This window comes from Ambystoma mexicanum, chromosome 5q (genome assembly GCF_040938575.1).
Source record: "Ambystoma mexicanum isolate Mex_15411 chromosome 5q, UKY_AmexF1_1, whole genome shotgun sequence".
In the NCBI taxonomy this organism is placed as follows: domain Eukaryota; kingdom Metazoa; phylum Chordata; class Amphibia; order Caudata; family Ambystomatidae; genus Ambystoma; species Ambystoma mexicanum.
The window spans coordinates 445,687,021-445,711,395 of record NC_090933.1 but is presented as its reverse complement, the minus strand read 5'-3'; the positions used below and the strand labels follow the sequence as shown (position 1 = coordinate 445,711,395).

General features: G+C 45.1%; 1 protein-coding gene across 5 annotated transcripts in view; it reads right to left on the bottom strand.

The window, feature by feature from the left end:
- Positions 1–24,375, bottom strand: part of PSMA8 (proteasome 20S subunit alpha 8) — a 418,402-nt gene that overhangs the window by 79,908 nt on the left and 314,119 nt on the right. For all 5 annotated transcript variants that reach the window (XM_069620937.1, XM_069620939.1, XM_069620938.1 and 2 more), the window contains exons 5-6: positions 741–857; positions 577–639 (exon numbers count right to left, since the gene is read on the bottom strand). In XM_069620937.1, the coding sequence (XP_069477038.1) occupies positions 577–639; positions 741–857 (180 nt within the window). The remainder of the gene's footprint in view (positions 1–576; positions 640–740; positions 858–24,375) is intronic.

Below are 24,375 nucleotides of genomic sequence, written 5' to 3'. Positions count from 1 at the left end.
TGGTCAGGACGGCTCCAGGTGTGCGGCCAAAACGTCAGATGATCTAAACCGTGCATATGGTGGTTGGGGACTTGGGAGGAGGGTGGGCGGGGACTAATCACGATGCAAGGGTGCATGTACATTCTCTTTCACATGCCAGAATTAATATTGCTATAGCAACAAATACTGTTAATCAGTGAGATCTAAAACGGAGGTCATGAGTTTGTTGCCTAAAAGTCAGCAGAGAAGTCTTGGCTTCTCAGACGGGAAGTATCATATTCCGCGGTTTGATACCCTGTGCGATTGCGCCTTCCTAGCAAAACGGCCCCGTTCTTGAGTAGATCAAGCATATTATTCCCTGTCCATTCACAAGGTGGCAGTGTTCACAAGAACATTTCCAAATCGGACATAGAATCGTGTTTTGTAAGAATGCGCCAATGTTTACAATGGCCGCTTAGCACCTTTGCACTAATAAGGTAAAAGTGCCAATGGAGCAACAGCAATACATGTTAAGTCAAATGTATGTAGCGATAGAGACAAGAATACAGTCTTGCTCAGACTGTGTTGTACAAACAACCCCGTTGTATACGCACATACCTTCATTGGCTCATCTCTCCGTATGACAGCGAGTTCAATGTTTTTGCCGCCAGACTGAACCACCTACAGCACAAGGAGTACACATCGTTACGCATCAGTCGATTCATCACCAAAACAAAATTCAATCCGTGCAGGCGGGTTTATACGTGCATCAGGGCACTTACCTCAAGCAATGCTTTTATCGCTAGTTTGATGATGTCGTTGTCACTTTCAACAGCTTCAGTGTAGTTCTTTTCCAGAAACTCACGTACAGTTTTCGCACTGCGACCAATTGCGTTTGCCTGCAAACAGAAGCGCAATAGAAATATTGTCAATGCTCATTAGACCGCATAGCTTTATTTTTATTGTAAATATTGTTTTAAAAAACATGTATACAAAAATACACGATATATTATGTTTCAAATCATTAGCATTTACATCACATAAAAATCACATCACATTAGAACCCTTACGCAGCCTCGATCTCCCCAACAGCTCCAATATTCACAAATGGAACTTACCCAAAAGGCCAGGGTTCTCCCCATTCCTCAAATTCGCTTAATAAAGTGCACTAGCGCAATAATCAATTTTGGACATTTGCCCTTTACCAATCATCTCCAAAATTCATTTGACATCAGAAAATGAATCCACAGTCACTAGGACATATTTTAAAACAAACCTGAACAGATGGATAAATCACACTTCTTGTATATGCACACCTGTTATTACAGGTTTCCAAGATGCCTGGGTATTACAAAAGCGACACCCTCCATCTTCTCTTGGCAAACGCTTTTCGGTCCCCAAACTTCCATTGTACGCAATTGATTGACCCCCAGCCAATACTTGTGATTCGGAAACGCTTTAAGTATTCTGGCAATGTATTATTTCCTTACTGTACTAACATACTCTTTCAAGGAAGTACGTGTTTTAATTTCCTCGTACTGTTTAACCCAGTCCGAGTCACCTAGCTTTAACTTCACTTTGAGCAGCTTTTTCTCCAGAAGATCTTCATGACTCCCCACACCCTCCATTAGGTATTCCTTACATTGGTCCCTAAAACTATTTAGTACCCCAGAGGACTCTTTGGGTTATATCTTTCAATGGATACATAAAGGGAACCCTTTGGAGAGTCTAGTATTGTATCCAGTAATGTCACTTTCCTAGGACATACGAACGATGATTGCAGCCTGTGAGGTACCAGAAGTAAGGTTCACACGGGGGTCAAGGGGGCATGTTTTCGGGTATAGACTTTTATTGATCACAAAGGGTTGGGAGAAATGCCTCCATCCTTACATCTAAGAGGGGGTTCCCTGCCCCAACAGAACTAGCTAAAACAGTCAGGATGTCCAAAACTATAAAGCCTGTCCCAATAATGTCCCCAAAACCTACCTCACTCTGTCCCTCAGACTACAAAGCAACAAAATAGTGCAAGGGTGATCTCGCTCTAAAGAAAACAGTGTTCATCAAGGCAACACAATAGTTCTCGGCCAGTTGGGCTTGCAAAAGATTCAAAACAATGTTCAAGAAAATAATGTTCCAACTTAAGGGGGTTGCTCCTTTGCCCTAGAATTAAATGGGTCAAAGGTCTTTCCAGTCTCATTTTATACAAAAACACAAAGGATTCTCCGGAAGTACAACACGTTCCTCAGTCCCAGGGTAGCAGACCCCTTTGGTTCCAACCTTTTATTTGGGTGTCAATACCAGACTTGCAATACTTGAAGGGTCTTGTTATACCCTCCTGGCAGGCCCCAGTTCTCATATATTGTCTTTGTTTCAGATCAGGGGCGTAGGAGACACAATCTGGGGGGGACATGGGACACCTTGGGGACTTTGCTACGAACACAAACCACAGAGTAAAAGGATCTGTCAATTTATTTGTAGTGAGTGATCACGCACATTTAAAAAAAAAACAAATAATAATAAAAAAAAAAACATTTTGTTTGCGCTCTGTATGCATGATAAATTCTGTTGCTATGGTTTGTATGTCAACCAGATCCATTATATCTTTGTGTATATTGCACACACAAACATGATTGAGTCTAATGTGTAATGTGAATATTGGCGAGGTGGCTCAAGACAGACACCCAGTTCATCTGCAATTTCGGATGCAAGCGATACAAAAGACAGACAAATTAGACTTTTAACATAATACCCACAGCAGAAACACAGGTGTTTCGAGTGCCAAAGGTTAATCACGTTTGCAACAGCAGTGTGTTTTTAATCTGAGCTCATGCGAATTGCACATGGGATAAAGTATATGCAGTCGCCGACAGAGGAGAGCCATGAACAAATACAGGAACGAAGCTGAAGCTCGAATCAAGGTCGAGAAACATACACTATATTATACTTTCGTGTCTCGTAGCAGAGTAACGACTGCTTAAAATGCATGGGCACCCCACTAGCTGCTTTAATATTTACAAGCGAATTCGAATGGTGGCAGAGAATCTGGCAGAGAGCCAGAGAACATTTGGTGTCGGGGGGGCAGATCTGTCCTGCCTTGTTTAGTCCAGTCTGCGTGAACACCCATAACTGTGAGAGGTGAGCCTCAACAGGAATGGAGGGTAAACCACAGAGTGAATGTTACACAGCACGAGAACCTACCTATGTAGCCCCCAGAGGCGACTTCTCCACATCAAGGTGCTCGGGTGAAAACTGTGCTTGTGAAAGAGACTACAATGGGAGCACCCGAAGCGGCTTCATGTCATTACAGGAAATAGGAGCGTGTAATTAATGAACTAGTTCTTTCAAGCAAACATTCTTTCAGCAGAGGTGACAAACCCAGCACACACTGAACCCCAAAAGCAGGGGAATGGCAGCGTTCTAAGGATTGCCTCAGTCTGGGCTGGGTGTGGGTAGCATTGTGAGGGCACTCCTAGAATCTTCCATTCAGGCAGGGATTATTCCATGGAGCAATTCCTTACTACTGTCGAGAAAGTGTGGCATAGCCTGGGAAAGCTTACATGCTACAGTGAAACATTGTCCTGCGTATCGCGTAAGCTTCGGATTAAGGGTGGCAGTTCTGCCTGGTTGCAGAACATGCGTGCCTCTGTTCACTTTCCCTATTAACATACAAAAAGAGTTTCTAGTCCTAAAATGTATTCTTTTCAACATCTCTCCAGCTAGAAGTTCCCTTCCACCAATGTGCCTTGATTACAAAGGTGGGTAACCTCAAATTTTCTCCCAAATTTCAACCATTGGCCATTCCCATTGTTGACCATTAATGGTTAGAACAAGAGACATGGGCAGTTCTGAGCCTTCGAAACCTGGACATTTTCTAGTCCCCTTTATGCATGCACATCAGCTAGGGGCTGGCAGCAGCCTTTTGACACGAGGTGCACACCAAAGAAGGTAAGGAGTGCAAATCAGTGGGCTGCCGTGAGATGACTGGCTGGCCTCTTTGCCTTGGCAGTTTCACGGGTGTTGAAGACACACAGAGCACCTCTTAAGCCTGTGACCAGTGCTAAGCTTTTCAGTAATCATCCGAATACCACACCTCCCCTAATGCCCGCACTGTGCTGCAGTTTCCCTATTGAGTTTCAGTGTCGCTGCAGAGGGACCGGGTCACCGTGACCCGGTCCCTGTTGTGGCACGGGGCCAGGGTGGGTTACGGTACGAGTACGACTGTTCTCCTTTAAGGCAGCCGACCCGACCCATCACCCCACCCATAAGCAGAGGGGCGTGAGAACAAGAGGCAGGATAGTAGTAAACTGGGAAAGAGAAGGCCGGGAGACACAGGCAAATGTGGAAGAAATAAAAAGCAGTTTCTATATTTTTAAAGGTGGAACCAAATTAAACACTTGTCCACCTATCCAATGAACAACCACGTACCTCTGCCCACACCCAAATCCCTGCTACAAGCATACCCCCGACCACACCAGAACCGCTGCTGCAGGGATACCTATTTCCACACCAGAATCCCCACTGCAGGGCTACCTTGGTCCACACCAGATTCCCTGCTGGAGGCCTACCTCTGCCGACGCAATAATCCCTGCTGCGGGCCTACATCTGCCCAAATCAGAATCTCTAATGCAGGCCTGCCCTGCTGCCCACATCCAAATCTCTGCTTAAGGCCCTCCTCTGGCCACACCAGACTCTCTACTACAGGGCTACCTCTAGCCATATTGACCAGCCTAGAGCCACCAGGCCTAACACTTCCCATATCTGTTCATCCTACAACCTACGCAGCCTAGCTTTGACTGAATGGCATATTTCCGGTCCATCCAGAGCACCTTGCTCCACACTTAGCCATTTCTGAGTATCCATAGTGCACCTTTAGTCCACCTTGCACAATACTTGCCATTCCATGCCGGAGGGCCCTTCCCTCCTGTCTCTTTTCGCATACTACCTGCCCATTCCTGAAAGACACCCATGGCAACCTCTATGCTCCTGTCTCCATGGGCCCGTCCATTCCTGACAACAGTTCAAGCTCACCTGGGAAACATTCTGGCCAACATCTGCGAGCACCCCACCTCCCGCAGTCCCTTCACACACTACGAGTCAATACCTGGGATATATATACACACACACATTCAATGAAAAAACTTTAAGGGGATGTTATGGCTAAGTTGCACTAATAAAAACCTTTGAAATTCACTGAAAAAAACTGTTAAAGGGACGTTATGGTTTCAAGTAAAAATCGAAAAACCACACAAATTCGCCAGTTATGGTAAGCTAAACAACCATAACTCACGCCACCACCGTGCACTGCTAAGACTAACACCCAGGACAAAGATGACATCACAAATGTCACTGATGACATCACATGTGAAATACATTTTGCTGAAACGTCCCTACAAGGATTTGTGTTTATATTGTTGGTAACAAGATGTCAGGGGTGATCAGGAGACCTATCATGAACTAATAATCTATTAAAGAATGTACTCATCTAATATCATTGTATTGGAGTGTTGTCGTTAATACAGAAACCTAATCATATATAAACATATGAAATGGCTGCAACATGCACCATAGAAGTACACTATTTATAATCTTGTAATTTTGGATAGTACAATAATGAATGCTACCGTATCAGAGTTTTGAGTAATGTTAAATATGTAATAACTAGCTAACAATTCAAGACTTACAGCACTTGTGCTGGTACAAACACATATGAATAACTACAATGATTACAAATCAGAGGCACATACAGGGAAACTTAAGTAAGGAAGAAAGAAACTGAATCATCAGAAAATGTTAATGACATTAAAGTTTATCTTCATGTATACAAATGAATTGTGTGTTCGAGGCCTGCTCATTTCCCCACGTATGTGCACCATGAGCTAAGACCAAACCCTAAGGAAAGTACTTTAAGAACATATGACAAGGTTAACGTCTAGATAAATAGCACCTTTTACAATTTTATTATTCTAACTGCCAGTGAACAAAACCACCTGGCCTATATATGTCAATAAACAAAACCAATTGGCCCAGATATGTGATGTCATCAGTGATGTCATCAATGACATTTGTGATGTAATCTTTGATGTCCTGGGTGCTAGTCTTACCAGTGCACAGTGGTGGCGCGAGTTAAGTTTGATTAGCTTACCATAACTGGCGAATTTCTGGGGGGTTTCGATTTTACTTGAAACCATAACGTCCCTTTAACAAAGTTTTTTCAGTGAATTTCATGGGTTTTGACCAGTGCATGCTATTTTCCTACAACTTACTAATATTATACTTACCCAATATAGCAATATTTGTGTCCCATTTACAAAGTGTGACCTTAAAACTCTACCATTTCCCACCTTCTGGAATCATTTTTAACACTTCTATACTCTTTTTGCAACTAATTCAGCTAGTTTTGCATCCGTCGCCGTCTACGAACATCTGACTTCATAGCGGACCTTCCGGACAGTGCCACATGACCATATGCTGGCGCGCGGCATGATGACGTCTCCGAGAACCCGTCCACGCTTCACGATAAGATTTCTTCTTTGTGGACAGTTCAGAACTGCATTTTCTACTGATCTAGGAACTTTCAACTTCAAAATTTCCCTTGCACAGCTCCAACACCTATTCCTACTCATTATCCATTAACAATCTTGTACACAGTACATACTTTTATTAAAACTGCTATTTATCTTAAAATGGCATCAGCTAATGCCATCCCTCCTCCCCAACAGCCACCACCACTGCTGTAATCAAGGAGCATGAGAAACACTGCCCCCTACCTTAGAAATAACACATGCACAACATTTTCCCTTGTCCACCTACCCATCCATATTAGTGTTTGGTTCCTCTTCTCTCATTTCCCTCCCCACCTTTCGTTCTCAGATCTCCTGCCAAAAAATAATACATCCAAAAACAACAAAAGACATATTCCTTTAGGAACCACCTTTCACATTTAAAAATTAGAACTAAAAAAAACATGTATAGACTCCATCTACTTTATATTTCTCAGTAAAGTGCATAGACTCAATAAGATTTTCCAACATTTCCATTTGCATTTTGTGTTATGCTAATGGAAATATTGTGGCATTCATCCTCTGTTCCAGGGACTGGAACAGTGGATACCGGCCCAGCAGCTCAAGTTATCAGCCCAAGTGAAGCAAGGGTGGATAACGAGGTCTCTGAACCATTATTCCCCCATTCCAGCCCCTGAAATGGGGGATGAAGGCCATTAGCACCCTAGGTTCCCAAAGCAGGAACCCGCGGTGCTAAAAAAAAACAAAAAAAAAAAAAAAGTATTTTTCTTCCTACATCGGGACGAAGGAAAATCCTTTTCCAAGATGGCCACCATGGAAAGGGAAGGCGAGGGTTCCATACAGGGCCACTCTTCGCTTTCCATGGCAGCCTGCAGAAGGCAAAAAGAGAACCCTATGACCATATTACCATGAGCACATTTTTCTTCCCTTTCAGATCTATCCTAAATTCGAATACCTTTACCACAAAGCCAGTCCCAGGTGGACATGGCCACTTTAATCCTATGTTTTGTCCCTTGTGGTCATGGCCAGTAGCCAGATTGTCCGGATCATGACCTTATTCCATGACCTGGACAATCTGGCCACTGCCCATGGCCACAGGCTACCCCTCAGTCACTAAAGGTATACCGCTATTTTTTGCAGCTACATTATGATACTTGTCAAATAATAAAACACTGGCACATTTGCAAAACCATGCTTGTAGGTCCTTGCCAATGCTCCTTATGCAAGTTTGCTGGAAATCCACCCAAGTTTTATTTTTTCAAAAGTGTCAAATGTATGCACATGCAATCATCATATAACCTAGCCCCCACTTGACAAAATCCATTCAGACTTTACGAAAACATCTATATCTAGATCTATAATCTTTTTGCAAACCTTTGTGTAGATTTGTCTAATGGCACCACATTTATAAGCCTTTACAATATTTTGGGACCCCCCCTCCGATTTTGCTCCCTCTCGAAAGATTCCAACGAAACTTTGCAGAAACATGTATATCTTGATCTATTAGTTTGCCAAATGAAGTTTAGATTCGTCAAATGGCACCTCATTTATAAGCCTTTACATTATTTTGGGACGCCCTCTAATTTTGCCCCCTCGTGACAGAATCCCACCAAGCTTTGCATACTCACTCAGAATCAGCTCAGCAACATACATGCAAAATATCATGCAGTTCCATTAAGTGGCGCCAAAGTTATAAGCCATCCAAGAACTGCATTTCACCACCGCTGTAATGCTGAGGTGTCCGCGAACTTCTCAGGACTGTTCGCGAACATCCGAACTGTTCGCGGACTTTCGTGGCAAAACACGCCTGGTTTTTTTGCTTCTTGAAGCCATATCCCATCCCATCCTCATTCACCCCTCACCTCCCCAGAGATTATTTGATAAGTTTGACAAGTGCAATGTTGTGTTTTTTTAATATGTTTTTACCGTGATGTCCGCGGACAGCGGCGAAGTCGGTGAATCCAAGATGGCGGGCGTTTCCAAAATTGACGCACTTCACGGTCTTCACCATCGAATCAGCGAACACGTCGCATGTCTGCGGACATGACGCAAGCCGATTAAACTACTTTTTGGTCGTTTTAAAATAAAATACTGGACGGATTTTCAACAAATTTACAAAAGTACACTTTCGGGACCACGCAGCTGCTCCTGCCGCAAATTTGGTGAAAATCCATCCAGCAGTTTGGGCTGTAGGCGTGAGCAAAGTTTTTTCCCCATTCAGTCTATGGGAAAAAAAGAAATTTTGGGACCCCCCCTATAACTTTGTCCCCCCCAGACCAAACCTCACCAAACTTTGCAAAAAAATTCAGAGTGGGCCATATACTTTTTTTGCAAAGTTTGGTGTGGATTCGTCCAGTTGGAGCGAAGTTACAAGCCGCCCAAAACGAAGTGCTCTTCCTATGGGATTAGCAACTTAAACATAACCACACGACCACTACCTACTGTGGGATAGATATATATATATATATTCATTCAATTTCTCAGGATCATCTTACATGCTACCCAGCCCAAACCGGAGACTCCCCAGGAATTGCTCTCTCCTTCTAGTGGTGCTAGTGATGGCCTAGTCTATGCCTGACATTCTCAGGGCACATTACACAGATTGAAAGCCCATATCGTAGAGACCTTATCATAGAGCTCTCAAGAAGACCTCTGCAATCTCACAGCATTAAAGTTCTATGTCCAGGCACACCTTGTATCTATCATTTTACACTGCCAGCTATTGCCGCAAATCAAAGTCTCTGCCTCCAGCCTGGTCTGAATGCAGCTGAGCATGTTCGAAGGAAAATGTATTTGAACACTCCACAATGAAGAGGAATCGCTTGATAAGTGCAGCAAGAGACCCCACATAGAATGGGCTGTCTCGCTGTACAAAAAAAATTATCAGCAAAGACTTGATTCTTAGACACCATCTGACATCTCACCGCACCCTTCCAAGCAGGCACGAGGCGAGGCACATCGACTTTAAATCGAAGGATGCACTGTTAGATGATAGGAGGATGAGTTTACAGATGTGCAGGTTGGCGATGGATGTATGTGTGTCTGGATGCCTATTCAAGGCTTTCATGGTCCCAGTTGCAACCAGCATGCATGCTCACCCTGTGTCCTTGAAACAAATATCTTCATTATATCTAGGCTATAGAACATCAAACTATGCCACCAGCAGGCAGCAGCCAGCTCTCAATCCTGTAAATAAATTAAGGAGGTAATTCATTGAAGACACAGCGACAATATTCCTGACACGTGACAGAACCCCACTCAGGTGAAAAAAGGCAAGTTCTGAAAAGAACGGAACCATTTCATACAAGGCGTGATGATGGCGTAGAAAGTTTGTTGCTAAGTTGGTGGGTCACAAACACATTACCTTAAGGTTAACAGCAAACTCGTAGTCTCAGATAGAGTAATGGGTTCTCAAACGCATGATCGGATTGATCAAGCGCTGGCAGACAGCCCAGTAAGTGAGACTGCAACCACTTGAATATCGCTGTTTGCTGCTACAAAAGCAAATAGGATATGACCGTCCCTGCCCAGCCTGAGACTCAGCATCGCTGCCTCCGTCAGCCTGGTCGCTCATGCTCTGTGCTCGCTTCGACGACAGTCAGCAGCACCGGGACTGGAATCCAGAGGCTGCGCAGCAGTCCACTGAGCAGGGGCACGTGCAGTTTGTTTCTCGCCCAGGCAGTGCCTGGAGTCATATGCGCAGGTGTGTGGCTCGCAACGAGCGGAACCTTCGTCTTTGCATGCAAGTGAAGTTGCAAGCAACTGCCCGGCAAGGGCAGTCACAAGGTGTGGTGAGGCCGAGGGCAAATAATTGGGTGAGGCCCCCTTACAATTTTTTTGCACTGGGCCAGCGGCAGCACCACCACAGACAGGAGACGTGAGAAATCTCCCCTTGAGTTTATGTGGAGGAACCTAAATATGGGTAATTATTACAACTGAAAATCAACCACAGCAAAGTTAAATTTCTGTACTGAAGAAAGGTTTATGCCAGACTAATTTTTGTATCATATGCATAAAGACATAGTATGGTATGACGGTGTGTGGTGCATCATACCAGCATTAAGGAGCATCATGCCCATGTGTGCACATTAAATCCACAACATAAACAGTGACAGATAGGTGATGTAAAGTGGCAGCTGGTGAATTTCTGAACTGAAGAGGCTTAAAATGTTTGCATTTATTATGTGAGATCGCCAAAGCACAGTGAGGGAGACCAAACCAAACAAGGAGAGTTTGAGGGGTGTCTCACTCCCAAGAAAATGTTTGAAACATTGGGTTAAAATTATGCATTTTACTACACTTTCTTTGCAAAATTGGGTAGAAATCCATACAGTTTACAATTGGTTTTGTACGGAAGCACATGAAAAAACCCAATGGTTGCAAGTCACCAACCACGCACAGGAACATTTTCCAATACATGTCAAGCCATTTTTGCACACAACATATGCAAATATAAAAATATATACGTGCTGGTTGTTCCCATGTATGTCCATTCAGTCTGCACCAATATATGCCATTATTACCATACAAGGACTCCCAGCTAGTAAAAGAAAGTATGTCCAGGCTGACTATGCACCATACATTTTATTACTGACTAGACCGACCTATATTCAATGTGGTTCCGTTTAGCCAAGTAGTACATTTGCTTTACCCTTGATGCGTGGTCCTGTAAATCAAGGGCAAAGCAAAACAAGCATTGGCAATGCTAACAGTTTGGGCATTTGTGTAGGCATGGGAAAGGCACTGCTGTATTGGTATTAACTGGCCGTTGATGGTAGCGGGTGCAAAATGGTTTGAGTACCCGAGCATCTAACAGCAGTGCCTGGCAAATGCTGAATACTTATGCACAAGCCAAAACTGTTGGCTTTGCCATTGCTTGTTTTTAACAGGACTTCAGTGAAAGACACGTGGTGCTTTAAAATAAGGTGGATGAAGGCAGACCTGGTCAAGACATTTTTACTACAGCAGTAGCGTGTTTACTACTTCAATTAGTCATTAACTCTCAGAAGACTCATTTGAGAGGCCACTCGCAGACACTTTTTTGATTGATTGATATTTTATTTCTATCGTGCTCGTACACAAGTGTTTCAGAGCGCGACAAAGCAAGGGAGGGGAACAGGGGAGAACAAAACAGCGATCGTACTAGGCCCAGTGACATCGAGAATGCGCAAGTGCATGGGAGCGGGGGGAGTAGAAAAGTGCATGGAACGGGGGAGAGGTGGAAAGTGCGAAGCAGAGGGGAAACAGATAAACAATAAATAATAAAGGCAACAAACAGTGATAGTGCAGCCAGCAATTTGCAAGTGCTAGGTTTAAGGCAGCAGACAGGGTAGGTATAAGTGCAGGAAGAAAAAGTGGGGGCTGTATGGGTACAGATAGAGAACCCAGTGCAAAGGGTGGCCCGGAGGCAGTGCGGGAGGGTGGCAGGATGAGCAGGTACCTGGGCCCAAAAGACAGGGTGGCCAGGTGCACGGTGCCAAGAGAACAGATCAGCAGGGGAGAGGGGGAGCGAAGGCAGAAGAAAAGAGGAAGGTCTTGAGGTGCTTCCGGAACCGGAGATGGTTCTCCTCAAGTTTTAGAGTGGCAGGGAGGCTGTTCCAGAGGGAGGCCCCAGCCGAAGACAGATCTACCCCCAGCTCGTTTCTTAGAAAAACAACTGACCCTGAGTGAGTTGGAGGTAGAGGAGCGAAGAGCCTGAGAGGGGAGGTATTTGCGGAGGGATAGCTGAAGGTATTTTGGACCCAGGCCCCAGAAAGCCTTGTGGACAATGCAGTGCGTTTTGAATTTAATCCTTGCATCCACTGGGAGCCAGTGAAGAGATTTCAGAGCTGGAGAGATACGATCCCAGGGATTGAGGCCAAGGACAAGTCTCGCAGTCCTGCTCTGGATGAGTTGCAGAGGGCGGAGAGCAGAGGCAGGTAGATTTAGAAAGAGGCCGTTACAATAGTCCAAGCTAGAGAGAACCAGAGCTTGAGATATCATGAGCTTCTGGGGGAAGCAGAGGAAAGGCATAGTACCTCTGAGGAGGTGCAGTCGGAAATTTGAGGGCAACGTTTGATGGTAAGGTTTGATTGAAGTTATCTCAAAGAGTTCCAATGAGGAGGTGTTTTGGGTGGGGGTAGGCAGGAACTGGGTGGGAATTGCCATAGGGATTAGCATGGCCATGGGAAGTTTTCTGCACTGTGGAGCCCAGTGTGGGGGTAAGCTGCTTCCCCACAGCTGGACACATTTGGGTATTTCTCAAAGGGTCTGTGCCTCAGAGGGCAGCAGTGTTGGGATAGACTGCCAGTCTCACATCAGGCTCTGATTAACCACTGGCAGATTCTGCAACAGCCCTATAAGTCTTTCAGAGGTAGTGGGCTGTCAATATATTTATTCTTAGGCCAGTACTTGTTTCATTGTTCTCAGAGAGGATCACAGGGCGAGATTCCTGGGAGGTTTGAAGTAGGCACATTATAACTATGAAGATTTGCTGCAAAGGTGGAAGGCTATAGCTAATTTCAATATCTGTGTTCTTAATGCAATATATGGATTCTTCCCTCTGTTTCAGAGTGGTAGGACGCACCCCATATTAGTTTTGGTTATTAGGTGGTGCCTAAGCACCACCTATAAGCCAAAATTATTACACTGTATTACATGATATAGGATATCGGGAGAGGCACACAGCTTGTGGGTGCTGCTTGGTTATTGACTCACCCATTGACTACCCCATGCTAATAATCCCTATTGCCAGACCAACCCACTCCCTGCATCTTCCCAACCAAAACATATCCTCATGAGAACTCTGAGCAATCTCTATCAAACAGTAACGCCAAACATTGTGCAGTAGAGGGCCTTACAGTGTTATTTCTAGTTATTGGCTCAACTCCCCACCTATCCTGAGACTGGAGGATCTGCTCCCTCTTCTTTCCTCCCCCATTTATTTGCATATCCATTGCTGCCAAACTGCCTAACCTACCCCACCCCATTCTTCGCTCCCCGATCTGTTGAACCTCTGTTTTCCTCAGTGTGTACTTTCTCCTAAGACTTGTAAAGCGCTTTGTTGCTTGCTGTAGCACGGTCTGTGCTCTATAAATACCCTAATAATAATAATAGAAATACAAATAATAATTACAGCTGTTATTGCGCTACTGGTGTAATATCAGCCACTTGATTTAGAAGTAGTGTGTGTGTGTCCTTGCATCTCTTCCTTGCACTGAAGTCATATGAAAAATAAGCATGCTCAAAGACAACAGTTTTGGATTGTGTATAGGTATCATATGCGTTTGCGAAGCACTGGTATAATTTGCCCAGATGTTCACACCATTTTGCAGCTGTTGTCGTATCATGGTCAAGTATCACCATTCAGGCAGTGCATGCCAAATGCCTATGCCATGGCTACACAAAAGCTAAATCTGTTGGCTTTATCAATGCTCATTAGTAGTGGTTTCATGCAGCACATATCACTTTTCCATGTTATAGTGCATTCAAAGATGGAAAGTTTATATTTTGCCCATTTCAAGTGTGTTTTATAAGAGGAGAAATGTGCCTTAAACCTGAGCGGTTTGGAAGGTTGGCAAGAGTACATCCCACCCTGTTAAAGTTTTGGAAGGTCGGCAACACTCATTCTGAGTGTGGTGTGGGAGGCCAGCACCAGGTACGTTTCTTTCTGGTTCTTTAGCTTAATAGGAGTCCTTGTTCCTTCTGAAAATGATGTTCAGTAATCGGTTTGTAAAATCTACGCCATCCTGTGGGTCTAATTCCCGTAGCGCATGCCCTCGCAAATGTGTTTGTGTTGTGTCCCCCCTCAGTCACAGTATACGAGCTCTGAGTCTTTGACTTGCTACTGCCCTAGTCATCAGGGATCTGAAGCTGTCAAGCCAAAAGATGGGCCACTGTCCAATAGCGGCTAAGCTCGCTCAGCATTGCCAGAGCTCCATGAGACAACGTTCCCTTGGCCTCCATAGGTGTGGAATGAAGGTCAGTCTTGGAATGCACCACAAGGCTCCCACCCTCCCCTAAGTGCGAGGCCTGGGGCAGTTTGCCCCTCCTGCACCTCCCTCGTGACAGCCCTGTGCCCGGCACTGGCAGCCATTCCTGGCTGAGCCAGAAATTATGTGCAGTGGCAGTGCACTGTCTGTACACAACAAGAGATTCTGGGGGGTGGGGGGGACATATGCCATTATATCCTCCCACTTAAAATTGTGGGGAGGGATTTGTCCCCCCATACTCCCATGTCTTGCACCCATGTTTCAGATGTTGGGTTCTAGCCCTTGTTATTTCTGCTTAGGGTCCCAGACCCTTTTATCCTTGCTCTCTTTTGGTTGCAGGTCCCATACTCTCAATGAAACCTTTGGTTCATTTGGTTTACTCTCCAGCCAAATGTAGTGTTGCGTATTTCCAATCTTGCTTCACACAGTCTGACTCCCTTATACTTACTGCTTTATATGGGTGAGGGTCCCCAGACTCTCAATGATTATCTGTACTATCCTGGTTCACTCCTGCCAAGCTAGGTTTTCACTTGTCATGCATTTATTAATGATTGGGGTATCTATCACGTTGCTTCTCTTTAATGCATTAGTTCATAATCCGTTCTGACCTTCATCCATTCCTTTCTGCATTTTCCCTGGCTTCCCCAGACCTCATTTCAATCCCCACCCACCCATGTCCCTTTGTTTTCGGGTCACGTCTTCTCCATAGCTCTCAACCATTTGTGCTGCAAAGGCGGGTGAAATCACCAGATTTTGTTTTTGGCGGGTGAGGCGCCCATTGGAATGAATGGGCGTGCAGGAGGCTTGGCGGGTGATACAGCCCGTTACAAGGCGGGTGACACCCGCCAAAAGCGTGTGAGTTGAGAGCTGTCTTCTCTGCGGCAGGAACTCATCTCGAGGCTCCGGTAGCCACCCAATTTGCTTTCCATTTGGTTATTCGCCAGCAGTGACCCGCGTTCCCCTCGTGGTTCGCTCTCGCCTCAACGTTGCTGTGGACACAGCAAGACAGTCTTAACATCTCTTCAGTAAGTGAGGTTCTGAGTAGCTGGCTGATGGGCTACGTTCGATCGCTCTCCTTCGCTGGCAAACGGCATCTTGTCTCCATGTCGGTCTCACGTCTCTCTGCACTGCTCTCCAGCTGAAAGCGCTGCTTCTCCGGTTACTGCTACCCAGAGACATTTAATGTTTGTCTCTCAGCCGTAGTACATTTGAACTCCTACGCTGGGAAAGGGAGTTCGGTCACAAACGGATTTGTTGAAGGACTAGACTGCACACTTCGGTTTAGCCGAGTAATCTGCATTCTCGCCGTCCTCGTCTCAGTACATGGTTTTAGATGTAACAAGTCCATGTCAATATTGGTTAGGTGTTTACTCTGCATAAATGAAATATTTTGATTGGTTTCACAATACGTCTAAATCCTGGTTGCCCTAGTGCACTCCTGTTCGAATTTAAAGTGTTAAATATGTTGTAGGATAAGTAATGGGGTGTCGGGGAGAAACCCAAGCGTGACACTGGGTTGTACTACTATATCTCAAAACAACAGATGTCAACAATCTTGTGGATCTCTTCGGTCCCCTGCACACCCAATATCAATTTTATAGACAATCAAGAAGTAATTACATCTATTGGTAAGTTTAAGGTTTCAAGTTTAATATAGTTTGTACACAGGTTGTCTTGAAAAGAAGTTTTTTAGTAAACAAAGTGGATATATATATATTTCATATTAAACTTTCATCTGTAAAATCATCAATCTGTTTCACATAATCACTCCTTTTGTGATAACCATCTTACACTATATTTTATGTATCTCAATTTTCCACAGTTGAATAGACAATTACAAATCTTAGATATCCTGTGATGTTATATTCAGTAATGACTACCAAGTAATTTCTTAGCAGAGCAATATCTTATAGAATGTCCAATCCTTGACTTGTATCTATGCGTTTCGGGGTGTGTTTGTCCCCTTCTTCAGGAGTTGTCTACTCGCTTCATAAATTCAGGTATCCAATCTACAGTAAATAACCAAAATTTAATTATTCTCTTATCAGAATACTTTCATCAATGGTAAAGTAAATATTTCTGTCATGATTCTGTATCTCATAATTACCTGTGTTCCTTCCTATTCAATGCAACTTTTTCTTTAGTGAGCTACAAATGCTTCCTGAAAAATCCCAAAACATAAAAAATATAAAGTAACTATACTACTATATTGCCATCCAGAAATATCCAGTTAATAACCCTTTCATGGGTGTTTAGAATTAATGATTTGGTCTCTATATGTATCCTTAATTTACCTGATCGGTATTCCCGTGGGGTGGACCGTTCGCAATCTCGGATTTCTCTATCTGTTGGTCATCCCACTCAGTAGCCCGGATTGTAAGACCTCCGTGGTGGTATATAACAATTGTGGTTGTTCAAACTAAGCGCTTCTGAACCTTGTCCCCCAGTTTGCTGTCTCTCATGACTCCTGTAGAGTAGATAAGGAAGCAGTTGTTCTAAATTGCTATATGTTTTTATAAGTTCTTATACTATTGTAAAGCAACCAATGGTGCTTACATAAGATGCAGGTTCTTACCCCCAAATCAGCAGTTGGTGTCAACTCCCAATGGAGTGTGGTAGGGTGTATAGGTCACTTCCCAATTGGTTCTTTAGCGCAGTGATCTGTAAAAAGGCATATTTCCATGTCATATGTGCCTCGTGGCTACTGCTATGGAAAATAATAACTACATCTCTATGCTGCATTTAAGATCTTGTTGTACATGATGTACATTGCAATGTGATCACCCATTGGTCTGGGAACTCTGAATCTTACCTGTTTCCTATGTACTGTCCCGTTTTTGCAAATTACGGAGCTGCTGCGAAAAAACATGCCGCAAAATGGCTGCTGTTTATTTATGAAAGCACAATAAAACAATGGGTCTTACCTCTCCTCAGAAAACCCAACTTAGACACTAATATACCGATCAACTATAAGCCCATCACAACTGCCCACTTTCTCCTGAAAATACTAGACAGAGTGGCAGATCTCCAAACACAACGACATTTGGAAGACAATAACCTTCTACGCCTGGACAATCTGGCTTTAGACCCAGGCAAGATAAGGGCAATTTAGCCATCTTGCTCTTGTTGGATCTGTCTGCAGCCATCTACCTAGTTGACTACCAAATTCTCACCAAACATCTCTCCACGGCTGCTGCATTTTCCCAGAACGCCACCAATTGGATTTGGTCCTTCTTGCCCGACAGATTAACCAGGGTCTTCGCCCCTTCTGTGGTGGCCGACCCTGTCCCAATCCAATGTGGAGTCCCTCAAGGATCTTGTATTTCCCCTACGCTTTACAACATCTTTACCAAGCTCCTATTTGACCGCATCGACGACCTGGGTGTCACATATACAAACTATGCCGATGACACCCAGGTCTTCACACTCACTGGGTGCTATGAGGAAGATGTTGCAAAGCTTAATGAAATCTACCTTGAAATCCAAGCATGGATGGCCATCCACAGCACCGCCTCAACAAACTCGACCCCAGATACCAATCCTTCACCATCAATGGCAACATCATAAAAGTCTCAAAAGAAGTCAAAACACTGGGTGTGTATCGACTCCACCCTCTCGCTCAAAAAACAAAAGCTATTATTTCATCCACGGCCTATACCAATAAACTTATCAATGCCTGTAAGCTATTCTTATCTACCACCAGTTGCCTCACATTGGCTAGGTCTCTGATATTGTCCAGATTGGACTATTGCAACACACTCTTCCTTGGCTCCACTAATCACAACCTGAACAGACCACAGATTCTACAGAACACCCTCAGATGTGCCCTTAATCTTCCCTGTAAGGTTCACATCACCACCATCAGGAAGGAGGTTCATTGGCTCCCTATCCACGACAGAATCAAATTACGTTCACTTGTCATCACACACAAATGCCTCCGACAGCTCCACGCTACTTATCAGATAAATATCAGATAAATTCACCAGACAAAGCTCATCCAGACCAACTAAAACCCCATATCTGCAACAACTAAACTTTCCAAAGTTCAATCTGAAAACGGCAGGGGGAGCAAGCTTCCCTGTGCTAGCAGCGAAATGCTGGAACGCACTTCCCACGATAATCAGAGCTGATGTATTGTTCTGGTCATTCAGAGCCAAGGTGAAAGAGTGGCTGACAATTCAGCAATAACCTGCTACCTGCCTTCAGCAGCAGACCAATCTGTAACCCGGTCCAGCTTGTAACCTTTGTTGCGGACCACCCTGTAACCTGGTCCTTCATGCTATTTATTGCATTGTCCTCTGCTGTATTTCGCATGTGCAACCTTCTGTAACCCATGTTGCTCTACAGGTCTAATGCACCCAGTTACTCCAGGGTTTGGCTGCGCTATACAAATAAACTAAACTAAACTAATCCTATCAGGGCAAATGGGAGGGGGATTTAACTCCCTAAAAGGCGCTGAATGACTCAGAGGGATTATAAAGTGTCTCCTGAAGATAATCATCCCTAGTCTCATAAGGGGCTTCCCCTCACAGGTGATCCTCCCGTGGTGCACCTCCCCTAGGGGTATTGTACTGTGGACGCACCACCCTGGTCTCCCTCCTAATGGAGGCTGGATGATATCCTCAGATTCATCACAAGCCCCAATTCCAAGCAAATGACATCCCCTATTGGGGTACCCTTGGGGAGGCCCAGTAAACCCTTTTAAACGAGACCTTACAAAATATTGAGATCCTTATTTTTCGGGGTATCTACTATCGCCATTGCATAGAGTAATGAGAGTAACTTTTTTCCTATTAAAAAACTGTACCAATGGAATCAGGGTGAATTTCCAAAATGTATACTTGATTTTTTTCATTTGAGCTAATAACTGGAGAAGCTTTGTACACAGGCCATATACAACCTCACTTCTATTGAAGGTGTTGACTATAGGGAACCCCCAGTATGTCAGACGGGTGCAAGTCGCTGATTTAATTTTGTCAATATGTCAATTATACCCCACGCTTCTCTTCCCCTTTTTAAAAGACAAGATATCTGTTTTTGCCAGATTTATCTTCAGATTTTTATTCCCCAAATATGTATAGGTCATATTTATGAGGTGCTGTAGTATCCAAAAGGATGTCATCTGTGACTATTGTCAGATGCAAACAATTAGATGGTCTTTCCATTATTAGTTTGCTCGGTTTTATGTCCAAACCGGACTCCTTAGGACATAAGAAATGCTTAACACTCTGCTACTTCCTTGTAGAGTCCGGGGCAAGAGACCTCAAAGCGTGCAAAATGGCTGGTTATGTGTGGGCAAAGACAGCAGCAAAGCAAGCAAAATGCTTGTGAAGAGATGGTCCTACCAGTGAAAGAAAGGACAGAACACTGAAGAACAACTGAAAAGTTGGGGGAAGAACATTTAGCCATTTACATTTTCTGTGTTCTAACTTTTTTATTGCCAGCAATATATCAAATAGGAGACCACCAGGTGGCGCAGAAACATGTCCCCCTAATCACTGAGCTCCCGAAGCGATGTCAGTTGAGTGATATTTCCCCCGTCTCCTCAGAACCACTTGCGGACCCCCACAACTGCTGAAAGACATCTGAAGCGCAGTGCCGGACTGGGCCAAGAAATGGGCCCGGTCACCCAAAAAAAAAAGTGGCCCACCCCTCGCATCAAAAAAGTGGCTAACCGCTCGCCTCACGACCCTTGACTTCTGATGACATCCCAGGAATGTAGTCATTTGACCCCACCCCAAAGTGACATCCCCAGAAGTGATGAAACACGACCTTTCACCCCTAAATTACTGTGAATCCAAGCAGACGTCCAAGGCCAAATGATAAACTATTGTATAGCAGTTACACTTAGCTCTTTTTTATTGAGCAAATATGCATACAATATCACCCAACCTGTGTTGGAACTCTTTTATTGACCCAAGAAGGATGAAAGGCTTTTTGAAAGAAAAAAAAATTGAACTAAATGTATTTTTTTTTCTATTTTGTTTTCTTCCAAACCGGCCCAATAATGGCCAGAAACCGGCCCCCACTCCCCAGGGATGATTTCAGCCCGGCCACGGGCCAAAAGGCCGAGGGGCCAATCCAACCCTGCTGAAGCGCCAGGTTCAGAACCTGCAGAGGAGGAGCGAAGGCTATTCTGATTTTGCGCCATGCAGCAAGCGAGAGGTGCCCTGGCCTGGTGGCGGCACCAGAGAGGAACAATGAGGCTATAAAAGTGCAGGAAGCCAGTGACTGTGTGCATTGGCTCTTTACCTGCCGTGCCAGGCAACAAATGGGTACTTATTCGCTGAGGCTAGTGTACGGCAGAGGAGCGGATGGTGAGGAGGGAGCCGGGCCTGCTGCCATCAGCGGTACCAACAGGTTTCGAAGCAGGCGAGACCCCAGAAGAGGCACCAGCACTAGAATGCAATCTCCCCATACAGGACTTGTGGGTGTGAGTTTGGGGTCAGTGCAGGAGTGTAAAGGGTTTCAGGGCAGACCTGAGGTACCATTTGGTGACAGAGGTAGAGGTCGCTATGCAGGTCCTGGAGGAATTTCAAGGGGAGCCTCTGGTCATGGAGGATTCGGAGAACAAAGCCAAGCAAGGGCCATTTTATTTTAAAAGGCCTTCGCAGAGGGCAGAGCTTGAAAGATGATGGCCGGTACTAGGCAGTTTTGGAAGGTGCTTCCGACAGCAGGCAAGTCGTCGAGATGACCAGCAATGGACTTGGGTAGGTCTACATAGAGCTGCAAAACACTGTTGTGGGTGGCGAGTGAAATGAGTAGGGTGTCGGAAGGTGGGAGTACCTTGTATCTCGAGATGTGATACTCAGATGGATAAGGGGGGATATTTAGAGAGCTGTTGTGATGTGGCCACGGAGTGCGGGCGGAGGGTGTTGGGGGGGACGATGCTCAATGTTTCCCGGGTGGCTTGGTAGCTAGAGGCAGTATGGAGTGGGCATGAAGTCTTGATGAACAGCAAATTACGAGTTCCCGCGGATTCCTTCCAGTGTCTAAAGTTATTGAAGCAGCAAGTTAGCAACTAACAAAGGAGACCTAAAAACTGACTTGAGAAGGGGACCCAAGCAGCAGCTTGGGTAAGAGGTAAAAGGGAGTTGCCCTGGACACCTCTAAGTGCACACCAACTACTTGGAATTGGGTAAGCAATAGCTTTTTCCCCACAGTACCTTTGGTTTGAAGAAAGTGTTTGTGTTGGCTTCTCCGTGATGTGGCAGCTCTGGACCCGACCTCTGGTTCCCTTGGTCTGATGATGAAAGGCAGGACAACTGACAGTGTCTCTCAGCAGCGGTCTCGAGGGAGGACCTGTAGCATGACTGTCAGCACCTTCTTGGTTCACACTGCGGTTTTGGCACCTTTTCAACAGCACTGACAAAGGACACAGATTGTCCAGTCAATCTTCGCTTCCTGCAGAACCACACTCTGGTGAGGGGGTCTGGGCAAGTTTAATCGAATCTCTGGAGTGTCCTTACGGTTTCACCAAATATTTGGATGGATTAGGTCTTTCCACAATGATGCACTCGAAATGGGCAGTTCTCCTGGTATTGGGTATCTGCAGATCTGGAAGCTCCTAGGACCTCAGCAGATGGCTAGTTTCAAAGTTAGTCTTGGGACTGGTTGTTCCCACCAGCTAAAGAGAAGCAGTCATCCTCTTCGGAGCTCCTCTGTCACATAGAAAATGGTGTAAGGACAGCAGTGGTCACATCACGGTCTTACAAAGGTTCCGCAGACTTCTCTGGTCGTCTTCGGTTACTGCCGTTTCCTGTGGTCGGCTTGCTTTACACTCCAGAAGCCTCATTTAATACAGTTCCAGCACACACACTCCTCTGCAATCTCTCAGCATTTTACAGAAAGTGGCGTTTGGCTGTCCAATCAGGACTGTCAGACCCCCTGTGGGAGCTGGACCTATTCACGCACTCTGCCAGACTAAGGACCAGGGGATGGATAACTCCTCCCCTACTCCCTGCCTGCCCAGACACACTGGAGCCTAGGTGAGGATACCTACTGGTTCCTGCCAAAGGCAAAACACACAGGCAGACCTCTCCCTCCCAGAATGGTAGAAGGGCTAACAAAGAACAACCACGCTAGTAATGGTGAAAAAACTACCAGCCATAACTAGGCGATTGTCTAGGTCACTAAAAAGTGACAGGAGTAGAGAGAAGGGGGATACGAGGTATCCCTTTGGCACTCCAATGAAGGTGGTGTGTGCCAATCTCTCAGACTATAGAGTTTTGGGAGAGACTAAGTAGATCTCTATCCTTAAGAATTGTAGTTACTTAAGGATATAGAAATGCTGTGTGCTGCAGTAGAAAAACACAGATGCCTTTAAGAGCTATGGAGCAAACAGACTCCATAGTACAAGTGAATACAAAGAAAAGAGTTCCACAACACGGAGCGCAAAGGAATGAATGAGTGGAAAAAGGCTGCAATCATTCAGGATTGAAAGAAAAAGGTCCATAGGCCCAGCAAAAAGTGCTGGGGGTCTCACTTGGAGAGGGGAATGAAGCCCAAAAATGATAAATCTCCCTAACAGAGCATATGGGGACAAGTTGGGGGGAGTGGGTAGGAGAGTGGGGGACACCCTTTTTACCCCAGATGTGTGGATTAGAGGACAGACTTGGTGGCGGTAGGGTGGATGGGGGGGTAAACAGTCTGCATAAGGATACGCAGAATGTGCTGGTGGGATGGAGTCGATGACTCCAAAGGGAAGGAGGAATATGCATCCCAGGACTGGTGATGGGCGACTATGGAAGAGTAAAGCTGATGGTACCCTCCCAACTGTGAGGGGTCAGAATTCAGCCACTAAGAGGGCGCTGTTGAGTTTGTGAGAAGTAAGGTGTATATCTTGTTCCTCCAGGTAACACTTGAGAAAGGGAAAGAAGCCAATAATATCGGGTGCAGCTATTGGGCATGCATATTGGTCCTCGTTTCAAGAAGAGCCAAGCATAATGCTCAGGAGTGATGTTCGATTGGAGGATGTGGTCATTAGGGATGGATCGGGAGGGGAGAATTTATGGTCAAAGGGGAAATGCAGGGACAGACCCTTACCTTGGTGTCCCTATATGCTCCTAATACGAACCAACTAGATTTTTATTAGAAAGGTGATTCAATGTATACAACAATGAGCGGAAGGCATCACAATAATTGGGAGAGATTTTAATGTTATTATGAAGCCTACTCTCGATAGGTTGGCTCTCGACACTGGCCGGGATGGAATAGAAGGACTGGAGGGTTTCCGTTTCCAGGAGTCCCTACCGGAATATTTTTGGTGTGATGTGTGGAGGGAACTCAGTGTGAAAGGGGATATACCTTTTATCCTCAAGTGCATAAAGCATACACAAGAATAGATTACCTTTTAGCGGAAGAGGGTAGGGAATACCTTTTGAAGGAGGCGGACATTCTCAATTACGTGGTCTGACCAGGATATGGCGAGTCTCAAAATTGAGCTTGACAAGATCACGTGGGGTAGATCGAGGTGGCGGTGTAATGACAAAGCAAATGATACCAGTGAGGTTAGGTTGGAGACGATCTGGGATGCTGCCGAAGCCATGATGAGGGGACTCATAGCAGAAGCGTCTAGGAAAGGGAAGGGCGGGGGAAGTGCTGGGTGACTGGCTCCAGAGGGAGGTTCAGGCTCTAGAAGGGAAGTATAGGGAGGGTAAGGATGAGGAGGTTAAGCTCTTAAATATCTGCACAGAAAGGATGGCATTAAGAGAGCACAACCTTAACAGTCTACAGGGACTCAAGACTATTGTGAAAAAAGTGACAGTGATTAGCCAATGTTCACAAATCTGCATAAAGCCCTTAAAATAGAGTCTGTAAACTCAAGGAAGGGACAGATAAGGAATGGCATAGGCCAGAGGAAGTGGCTAAGTGTTTTGTGCATTACCAGACATTTTACGGAAGGGAGAGGCAGTTGGATCCGCAGG